At 41.2% G+C, this 11,724-nt stretch overlaps 1 protein-coding gene across 1 annotated transcript; it reads right to left on the bottom strand.

Moving 5' to 3' along the window:
* Positions 1–386: 386 nt before the first annotated feature.
* Positions 387–11,485, bottom strand: LOC119884807 (sorting nexin-14-like; the record flags this gene model as incomplete). The annotated part of the gene is made up of 13 exons (XM_038695113.1): positions 387–568; positions 1,831–1,926; positions 2,274–2,438; positions 3,407–3,530; positions 4,189–4,308; positions 5,310–5,350; positions 5,974–6,085; positions 6,317–6,417; positions 6,524–6,607; positions 7,542–7,728; positions 8,002–8,134; positions 9,215–9,241; positions 11,349–11,485. Coding segments are annotated over 13 exons (1,494 nt in total), but the record flags the coding sequence as incomplete, so codon positions are not given.
* Positions 11,486–11,724: the final 239 nt, after the last annotated feature.

Raw genomic sequence — 11,724 nt, 5'->3', positions numbered from 1 at the left:
AAGTTTAATTAACCATCTGGTTACTTCAATTTTCACTCGGAGCAAAAATCAGCCTTTAAACTTGAAAGAAATAATGATTTGACATTTATCGTGATAACCTTTTTGGCCACATCGCCCAGCCCTCGGACGTAGCATCAAAATCAGATTGTGGTTGTATTTTTCCAGTTTTAAACAGTATTTTATTTGGAGAAACGCTGCTGTACCAGACTCCTCTGTGGTTACGTCAAATGTTTATCTGTCTTCATAAGACTCATTTGTATTGATGTAAACTGTGATGGGCTCATTCAAACACTTATAATTATATTCAGTGTGGGTATCTGTTTTTGAACCTTTTAACAATACTGTGGTAACTTTGGTCACTATATTAAATATATATAATACAATTTCATACCGTTTGATCTCTAGAAGCAACACACCTGCAGAGGACACACCTGCTGGCCGATAAGAACTATGGAGGTTTCAGACCGTCTGTTTACCTGCTTGTTGAGGAGCGGCTGCTGGAATACTTCAAAGAGGAGCCGAATGCCTTCGTATTTTGCCTCCTCGCCGATGCACTTCCCCACAAAGTCTGAAATCAAAAACACACGCTCTTATTAAACTGATGTCACGGTGTGTTTCGTTGAACTCTCAGTCTCACCTAAAGTTTTCATGTAAGATGCACCTGAAGCACATCAGAAACGAGTGGGATCTTTTCATTCACGTTAGTCTGAGGCGACCACTTAAATGCTCTGACATCTGTTCCTTCCACGTTTCAACTCACTTGGAAGGAACATGCTCACATGATAACGTGTATTTCTGAGAACACGTAGTGAAACTGAGGCCTTGATTTAGAATCCAGGGGAGACGGAAAATAATTTTAAAAAATAGTCATGGAATATTAAGAGTTTTTAACAATCTATCACAAGGATCCACAACCATTAACTAACGAGACCATAGCGGACCGCCACAGTCTAATTTGCTCCGCCATAGTTTCAAAATGAACCGAAAGAATTTTACACAACATTTCAGACCTCTAACGTTGTGTTTTGTGGGCGCTGCTCCACGGCACTCTAAGCTCGCTCGCTCAAACACTTATAATCGACTCGAGACAACCACTTTTCTTTTGAGTTAACTACGGTAACGGTCTCTTTTTGACACTTGTTTGTGAGAAGGCGATTAAGCTAGTCACACCTACATTTGGAGTGCACACGTATTCAAGCCTTTACGGTAAGTGAAGCGGCCCAGAGCGAGCTGACAGGCAGGTTAGAGACTTTATCCTGTCAGTTTGTCTCTTTACAAAGACAAGTGCTGCAGTATGAGAGTCCTGCCTGAAGAGAGGCTGTGAAGTGTTCATGTTACGCCGGACAAGAACCACATACAACATTATTTATCAAACCGGGTCGCACTGGATGAATTTAGCGCGAGGAGGAAACACATGTGACAACGTCCGGTTTACAAAATAAGGCGTCTGTACAGGATGGAAATAAGATTAATTGGATTATATTCACAGAAAGTATAAAACACATTACATGTTTCCATTAAAAGTAAAACACTTCACTTTATTGATTTAGGACTGCTGGAAAAACATTCAATAAATTTGTTGACTTTTGTTGCAGTTTCATCCAGTGGGTTTAGTTTTGTTTACTAGAGCACAACATTGTTTACAAGAGTGCAAAGTTCTTCATAGATAGCCTCTTAATTTTGCACCAAATTAATACATTTAACCTGTACAAAATTTTCTTCCCAGAGTGTTCAAGGACCGCCCAACAGTCTCAACATCGTGTGCGAAACACTGAACACCACATGAAGAAAACGTTGCCGCAGAATATGAGATGTTGGATGAAAACTGACCTGGTAAATATTTCATCATCTCCTCAAAGGTCTTCTTGGCTCTGACTTGTTTGTCCTCTGTGGTTCGCTGTACGCTGCTCTCACAGAAGACGGCGTCTGCGGGAATGAATCGGCACAAATACATCAAGCAGTCCATTCTGAGCTTTTTATATTTGTTCTTCCAAAAGATATATTGTTGTTTCTGTCTCTGTAGTTCAAAGACGGAAGAGGAGAGACAACAACTGCACAGACTGCAGATTCTCAAACCATCACACGTAAAAACCACACCTGGTAACTCTGCTGTCCACTTTAAGATTTCAGCAGAAAACTAATTGTACATTTTATAATGTGTGGTTCAAAAACTACTTCCAGTCATCCTCAGAGTTTTAACAAACCTGTATTTAGTGGGAATCTGTACATGTTGTGCATTTATACTTGGGCTGTAAGAGGAAAGAGAGACGCACCTCTGAGCTGTGTGATGAGGGAGACCAGGTGGTGCTCCTGGAGGATCTGCTCCAGTTTAGACAGCATGTACTGGTCCATGTAGGCTTCGAAGGTGTTCTTGAACAGGATCCTCCCCGCGGCCAGGATGTGGTGCAACCAGTCCGGTATGTGGAACGCCACACGACCTGTCACCCAAAACACAGAGTCCATACACCACTAAGCTGTGTCTGTATCTGAGGCAACAGTTTCCCATAAACACGGGACAGGAATGTGTTTTTGGACACTGGACGTTTTAAAAATCTAAGTATTTTAAAGAATGATGGTGGAAATCTGTCCACTGATATGTGCAACTGATGACGGGAAGCAATCAAGACATGTGGAGACATCTTTAAGAACAGTGCAGACCTCAGTGTTCATCTTTTCTTCTACTATTTGTCTTCACTGCTGGCGTGTTAGTTACTTAATTTTACTTAAAAAACACTTAACAGTGGTGACAATGACGCTAACTGGTGTTAAACTGTTGCTGTAAATCACTTTTAATGCACCCTAACTATATTTAAATCTAACTTCTGACCTCATCCCCGTGCTGACTTTGTCACCTGATGGTTTTTCTCTGACATTCACGTGTAAAATGACACGCTTGAGACGCAGTTGAGTGGCGCTAAATGGCGTGAAATTACACAAGACACCGGTGTGTCATTCACACGCCATTCGATGCTACCAGGCTCTTCTCTTTGTAGTGTTTTTAAATTATGTCCTTTCAAATCATGAACTCGTCTCTGTGTTTTTTAGTCCCGCTACAAATAAACTTGCCTTAAAACAGCTGTGAAATTCTGATTTATTGCCTTCATTATCCTTTTTCCCCCATCTGGTGTTACCGTGTTTGTTTTGTTCTTTCACTTCCTCTCCTCTTTAACAGAAACGACACAAATGTAGTCAGTAAACCTTTAACTTGTTGAAACTGAGAAAAATAACTTCTGTTCAGAAACAAGTTCCTTCAGATGTTTTCCATTAGTCTCACACCTCTAAATAAGTTTCAGCTCTTGGTATCGAGGGGGAAGTGCAGAAGGTCAAAAGGTCTGTTGGAAGAAACCAAATTTGCTGAGCACTGTGTTATACTTCAGTAGAGTTTGATTTGGTGACCGTCACTTACCGACGTACATCATGTAGTCATACATGCCGTCAACAGGGACCATATCCATGAAGCAGTTTTGGTTGCTTCTCCACTCCAGACTCTCTGCCAGGTTTGCGTTGTTCTTGAACAGGTCGCTGAAGAGCTGCAAAGCGAATGATCAGCGAGAGTCACGAATATTAGGATTTTGAACAACACTGGATGTGAATCTTGAAACTTATCGGGTTGATCTGCGGAGTCACGTGAAGTAAACCATGCCTTCAACTTTGTGAAGATTAACATCAACTTGTGGCAGGAATGCATTGAAGCGTAATTTAAAGCAAACGTTACTCTAAGTGCTCCTGCGTCAAGCGACATTACGCTGCTGCAGGGGGAGAGCTTGTTCCTCCGGACTGGACTTAATTCTGTAATCAATACTGGGATGGGGGCTGAAATCACCTAATTAGAGTGGATGTAAATGTAGGTTTGAACATTCTATATATTGTGCTGACAAAATTAGTTTCCTGCCCAACTCTTATCATACAGACTTGTCTTCCTCCCTGAGGACAGAGGAAATACTTTTCCTCTCAGACCTGATAAAATGGATGTTTTTAAACCGACAGGAAAGCTCCAGATAAAATGCTTCTGATTTGAGTTGTTTACCTCTTGAAGCTGATTATTAAAGTGTCAGACAGTCTGAGGACTTTGGGGATTTACCAGCAATGATAACACGAGACAAAAAGAGTACTCATATCCAGGCCTGGTGGGAGCATGTTTAGTTTGTGTTAAGAAGAATTTAATCTTTTTTTTTTTTTTTTTTTTACCCGCTTGTTGTTCTCGGTGGAGGGGCTGAGGATGGTCAGCTCGGGTCTGCTGGGTTTGGGTTTTGGCGACTCGCAGGAGTTGATGAAGGACTGGATGAAAGGCTCCAGGTTCTGTCCTTTCTGGAAAAAACAAGACGTCAGTTAAGTTTCACTGTTTAATATCACCTGCGTCACGATGAACTAGTCACAGCACTGACGGAGGGCGCTGGCTACGTGCCGCTGTGAGCATTTATTCTTGTTGGCGGCGGGGTTTTTAATGTTCCACTGTGTTGAGTTTCTTCTTCTTTGTTGGAGGAGGCTATTGCAAACAATGCCAACAGACAGTGAGCAGATCATGTTGGAGCTGATCTATATATTTCCAGGAAGTTAATAATTTTCAAAACAACTTTAATAATTTCTGCTCAGCCTGATTTCCCTTGAGGATCCTGGACTGAACGGTTATGTGGGAAATTCAGGCTCCACTGACTGAACAGCTCTGGGAGAATAAAGAAAAGTTCTCAAGAGGTGACTGTGTGTCTTATCTTCCACTCCCACACCCAGAGGTCAGCCACATAGCAGCACCTCGGGAGGCTGTGGGAGGCTGGAGGTTTACTGATTACTTAACTTGAACTCCTCTTGGTCCTCTGATTAAAAGGAAGTTTCCATCATCACTACTCCCTGCACAGTTATTGCTGCTGGGGAAACAAAAGCTTCACGCCAGAAGTATTTCCTTTGTGCAAATATTGTTGTTGTTTTTGGCTTAACATGATTCATAAAAAAATCCACTACATCTTGTTGAACGCTCACATCCCTCTAAAAATCAACTCCTTTTATGCAGCGTGAGATGTTTGCTGGTTGAACTGACATTAACAGATTACATTGAGCAGTGGTTGGCTATATATAAAATGTAAACAGTTACAGAGAGTGTCTGTTTTCCATGCACTGGTTTTAAATGGACAGCCAATACCTTAGAAGGAGTAGTTTACCACTCTCATGTCTGTACTGTAAATGTGCAGCAACAGCAGGCAGTCTGTTAGCTCAGCTTAGCATAAACACTGGAGAATTTCTATAGGTAGGTAGGTGTACAAATATTTAAAAATACCTCCATTATTATTCTTCATTTCAGCTCAGGAGGGACTCACCTCTTTCATCAGCTTCCCTGGTACAGACTTGAAAATCTTTCCTGTAAAACAAAGACTCAGTTAACAATCTAAAATAAATAAACTTTCGGGAGGAGGAAAAGCTGAAGGCACCGATAAGAAAAGATGATGATGATGAAAGGTGATATTTAGAAAAGGTAGAAGGAGAAAAGTCAGCAGGTTCGCTTTAGATAAAAAGAACACATTTATAAGTGGACTGAATTTGGGGGGATCTGAAGCCCAGGTTGAAGACTGTGGTTCATGTCTGTGCGGTGCAGATCAGCTAATCCTGGCCAGGTTGGGGTTTAGTTTTTGCACCTTGACTTGACACCTTGTCTTGACGCAAGCATTTGTCAAGTAGGGAAGTATGTTGTCTGTTCTTTTCTAAAAGTCGCAGGGCTCGAAAATATGTTGGAATCACAATCTACAATTACACAATCTCTAATTGTATGAAATCAGGTTTGGTTGGACAACAGCAACGACCACAACTCCTTCACGGAGGGACCTGCGAATGTTGTCAAAGCCTCTAGCTGCTGCTCAGTGACCAGCAGGGCAACACGGAGGTTGCAGAGCACTTCCTGAAGGCATGGAGGGAATGCGATGCTAACAAGCTGACCAATCACAGTTCTTGTTGTCTGCGTCAAGTAAAGTAGTGAAGTTTACGTACCCAGGTTGACATCAGGCAGCATCCTGTCCAGGAACTGAGACTCCATGCTGTACGGAGACAGGAAGTCTGCCAGCAGCTGACTGTTACTGAGCTCTGGATGCCGCAGGAGTCTCTGCACACAAACACACACCAGCAGCTTCATACATTTACACTTTAATTCAACTGCTGTTCTGCTGCAACACAAACGATCAAATCTGATAAATGGGACAAACATGAAATTATGCATTGAGTACTAAATCATGAGTTTCTAATTGTGTTGACAGCCTTCACTACAACTCTCACCCAACTCTAGAGCGTGCAGAACAAAGGTTAGCATGCAGTACTTTCTATTAAGGTTGAATACCTGTAAATATTCCTCAAATTCTTCTCTTTTTGATGTGAGGAACTCGTAATTCTTTGGTCCAATAATTCTTTTGGATGGAAGCTGCGCATCTGCAAATGTGCCTGGAAAATATTGATGGAATAAAACATTCACATGTAGCTCTTTATGGAGAACATATACGGAAAAATGTTTTAAACAGCTGTGGGCTAATGTTGTCATTAGAGTTACCGTGGAACTCGGTGAGTTTGGATTCTAGTACGTAGAACTCCAGATATCTTCTGTAGACCGACCACTTTTCAGTTTCATGACCAGCTGCAAGAAGAGGGCGACAAATTACAACATGTCTGACTGTTAAAGGCTAACGCGTGGGGAAGTTGATGACTCGAGCCACAGACTCCACTGACATTTGTCTCTGTGTAAAAAAAAATCTATTTGGTCTGAAAGCAAATAAATCTGATTAGTTATTCAATTGTCTGCTGCTTTTGTCCCTGGATCAAAATTATCAGTCAAAACAAATTCCTACTCCTGACCAACTCAAAGGGAAACCTGGGGCCTATATTCACTACGTTGGTGTTGTAATGACTCGTAGGCTTTGAATCCGTACAGTAAATGGTTTCAGCCGGCAGCTGAAAAGGTCGCAGACGACAGTGCAAACGAGAGTCAGAGTTGGAGAGAGGAGTTTGTCGTGTTGGAGTAACGTTAGGAAATAAAGTCTTGCTAGCTCCTCGACGTACTAGGGCTGCAACTAATGATTCATTTCATTAATCTTATCATTAATCTTGATTAATTGATTCGTTTTTTGGTCGATAAATTGTAAAAAAATGGTGAAAAATGTCGCTCAGCGTTTTTTTTTTTTAGTTTACTGTCACAGAGGAGGAAAGAAACCAGAAAATATTCACATTTAAGAAGCGAAAATTAGAGAACGTTTACTTCTTTTTTCTTTAAAACAGGACTCAAACTGATTAATCAAATAGTTGGCGATTAATCTGTGCAGCTCTAATCCATACACGACAAACTCCACTACTTCGTTTTCATCACCAGGTTTAACAATACCGAGACATTCCTTTAATGACACACATAATGAGTGACACATGTTTTGGGTTTACCAAACAATTTAGATAAATGTAGACGTCAGTAGGCCAAAGTGAAGTATGTTTCTATGACATGAAACGGCTCAGCGTTGTAGATCTACGTTCACATACCGGTAGAGTGCAGTGACAGAGGCTTGTGTTTCGCGCTCGCTCACCTTCCTTCCTGTCGTTGCGTTCCACGTCGATGCAGAAGACGGGGATCTTCTCCCTCTTGGCCTCGTCGTCGTAGATGTCGATGTAAGGGATGGTGATGCTCCAGGCCGACAGGTTCCTCAGGGCGCCCGGTGTGCTGGCCGGCTCGGCGGGGCAGTCGTCCTCCATCACGACAGTCGCCTCCTCCACCTGCAGGGACACAAAGAGCCAAACCGAGGAACAAATAATCACTTTTACTTTGAAGTTTGGTGAGGTTAAATTAAATTATGTGTAATTTTCTGCGTAACACCTAAATTGTGTGAGTGGAGGACAGATAAAATTATTTATAAAGGAGTAGATGGATGTATTGAAAGAAAGGATAAAAGGAAAGTAGATAAATGCTTCGTTTTGCAAACCGTCAACAGGAGGTAGAGATTCTCATCGCAGCTCCTAATTTTACACCCGTGAAAAAGACACACTCACCAAATCCTCGCCGAAGTCGTTCATGGCGCTGGGTGGCAGCATGGCTCCCTCCATGGTCGTGCTCTTGAACACACCTTTGATTTTGCTGCCAATCCTGCTGATCCCGAACGACTCGCCTCGTTTTGAAGTGTTTCTGGGGTGAACAGAGAAATACGCTGATGCACGCATCTAACCTGCATTACGACTACAACACGACCCCTTTAATCTCATCTCTTCAGTCTAAATATTCTGTCAGCTTTGTTTCCATCCTTCTTTATCACGCTCAGGTGTTTGAAAACTGTAAAATGACTCGTTGACAGAGCATTTACCTTCGTGTTATGACAACTGATGGGAAAAAAACTGACTTTCTCTGTGTGGTGCATCAGTCATGCAGCAGACATGCAGACAGCTAAATGTCTTTTTTAACCACGGGTAAAAGCAGCTTGTACATTTTGAAAACTACTTTCTAACGTTTAACCAGGTGTTGTGACAATATGTGGGCGCCTCACAAAGTGCCTATTCTTTCATTCGATATTTACTTATTTAAACACATATCTTGCGCATTTTAGACTGTATTTTATTGAGGGAATGATCTCATGGTGCAAAACAAAATGAACCTCTGATGCATTTGAGAAGTTTCACTTACTTCCTCTATGTAAGGGGAAGATATCACTCTGGTATCATATTGAAAATTAGGTATTGTACTGGCAAAGTTACAGACAAAAAAAAACTATACCTAGCCCTATTTAAAGGAGTTACAGATGTTTGCAAGTGGCCATGTTGGAAAGGAGACAAAGCAAAGCTTCTATTTTAACGTCAAGACACTGAACTGAACAAGACACAGTGATGCATCATGATGCTGCTGCATGTCAGCGTCAGTTTGAGGTTAAAAGGTTGAAAGTCTCATTCTAAGGTAAAAGAAAACTTCCAATCCCGGTCGGAGACAAACATCCATCATCTCAAACATGGAGTTAAAGTCAGAGTGCAAGCATCAGCGTGACACGCACACACAGACAAAAGCCCAGCAGAGGCTCATGACGTTAAGATTTGTAAATCAAGGACTAGTTTGTTACACAGGAGACATGTTTGATCCACAGAGCAGCGTACAGTTGAATTATACCGTATCTGCATGCATCATAATATGATTATAATACTGCGCACTGGTTGTTTGCATATAGTATCTTGCAAGCAGCAGACTCTGTGAGGCCAGGTAACATGCCGAATACCCACTTACCTGTTTTCTTCCAAACTGAAGCTATTTCTGGAATAGGATGCACAAGAGCAACTAATGATGACAGTTTGGACAAAAGACCTTCAAGGGAGCAAACCTTAGAGGGCTGTTCTCTACTACTAAATGCAGGAACAGTGTAAAAACAAAACACCTTTTGAGTGTTGAATCATGTCTGGTTTAGTGCGCTTTAGATTGCGAGCTGGGAGGGGGGGTTACACACAGTAGCTGATTCAGAGCAGACTCTATTCATTCAACTTACACTGTAAATTTCCAGCTAAACTGAGGCTTTTCTCTCTCTCTCCTGACATCCACCGGTCTTGTGCAGAGTTTTGCGTGCATGCCGTGCTGCCGACAGCTCCGTGCACGTCGCGGTTCCTCGCGGGTCAATTTCAAGTAGCCGGCTGTTTAAAAACGCTAAAATATTCTTTGGGCGGTTCATCGACGGTGATAAATTATCCGAAAGTCCCGCGAGGTGCGGACAACTCGGCACAACACCAGTGAGGCCGGGGCTCCTCTTCCGCCACCGCACACATACACGCTACGTACGCCTCAAACATGCAGGGCATCGTCTGCAGCTTCACCACGTCGGCGTACGAGAGGGAGGACAGCGTGTGGTTAGACTGCTTTCACTCTGTGTTTCTGTTCAGAGAGGTAAAACGTTTACACAGGAGACAAACAGGAAGGTACTACACAAGTTTGTACACAAATAAAAGTAACTCAACACCAGGCTGAGAAGTGGAACTTCACTGCCCTCCGTGGTTCAAAGTTTCATGTCTGTTTTACCTGTACATCACTGCAGCAAGGTGTTCATGAACATCTCTTCTTTTATCATTTGCAATTATTGCTCAACTCTTACACTAAACAGTGAGGAAAATAATTCACAAAAAATTCAATGAATTATGACAAATAAGACCCATAAACTTCAACAAACTGATTTTAAAATTAGTGGAAAACACCTTTAAAGAGATTCTATGGTCTCAGGTGAACGATGAAAAACCAAAAGTAGTAGTTATATCACTACCCACACACACGCTACGCCTACACATGCGCACTGCCGCTCCAGGGTTAGGGTTACAATTTTGGATTTATTCATGCACTTCAAAAAAATTTATTGAAAGTTATATTCTTTTTACATGTTTATTTACAGCATTAAACATTGAAATGTATATTGTAATAGGCTGCATATTAACTTATTGGGCGAAAACTGGTAATTCTATGTAAAATCAGACGTTGAGCACCCCCATATCACCAAAATGGCGTGATCCCTGTTTCACTGTGAAGCTTAGACTACGAGATTGACAGTGGAATCAGGCTCCGCCCATCAAAGCATCAAATCTTTGACTAGTGAGGGTCAGCTCTAGTAAGTATGTTTTTAGTTTAAGTAGTGCTTGTGTTCAGCATCTCCTTACAATTTGTTCGGTGTGGAACGTGATGTTAAATATAATGCCAGTAAGAGCGTCGCCATGATCTGCAGAACTTAAGATGGTAATTGTTTAAAATATCCTGACTTCAAACTGGCTAACAACAAGCCTAGTGTCTATTTTAGTTTAGGGGATATAAAGATATCTCTGTTCGAAGCATGTTGTACTCCACTCTCTACTGCGCACTTGTGGTCAAATTATAGAACGGCAAGTCTGCAAAAACTAGGACCTGACGTTACAATGTAATTACTACTCAAGAGACCAAGATGGTGTAGTGCAGGAGAGATGTTTGTGGCTGAAGGAGTAAGGACCTTTCATTCTGTCTTGAGAACCCTCTTGTATAAATTAATGCGCTGGCTTAATGGTTCACAAAATGAAATAATTTTGAGCTTGACCAATCCCATATGTCTTGATTGTCTTTTAAAATCATTTTAAAATTCTTCTAACCAGGATTTACTAAGGTGTTTTTTATTATGTACAAATGTGTGTATGCGGGCATGTATATATATGTTTTGTTGTGGGTAAGATCTGGACCTTGAGTCTGTAATAAAGTTTTGATTGATTGATTGATTATGTTTGTATTATTTTTTTCAGTGGAATTCCCCCCCCCAGCACCTTGTCACATGTTTAACTCTTGTGTACTTTTATTCCCGCGTGACAAAATAAATTAAAAGCAAACTAAAAGTCTAATTTAAAAAACAGGCACTATAACATACCTGTTAATTCTTGAGTTCCTCGTTGGAGACTCGGCGCCTCTCAGCAGGTGTCTGAAGTACTGAACACAGAGAGGCGACACAGTCAGTGCACAAATTACAACTAATGTATGACTGGAAGTCCTGGATGTAGCACATTTAAATTAAATTTGAGGTAGAGCCAATTTTCATACTGTTGGGTAGTTTAATCAATAATCCATCTGCTTTGTTTGTTAAAAGCTGAACATGAAAGTTAACAAGTAACTAAAGCTGTGCGATTAATGTAGAGTAATTAAAAGTACAATATTTCCCTATAAAATGGAGTGAAGTATAAAATATATAAACTTTGTTATTTAGCAACAATGAAACAGTTGAAACCTGTATTTGTTTCTACTCGTCG

This window comes from Micropterus salmoides, unplaced genomic scaffold, assembly GCF_014851395.1.
Source record: "Micropterus salmoides isolate LMB-PRFRI ecotype aquatic unplaced genomic scaffold, ASM1485139v1 Ms_hic_scaffold_3681, whole genome shotgun sequence".
Lineage (NCBI taxonomy): Eukaryota > Metazoa > Chordata > Actinopteri > Centrarchiformes > Centrarchidae > Micropterus > Micropterus salmoides.
This window is presented reverse-complemented; position numbering and strand designations above follow the sequence as displayed.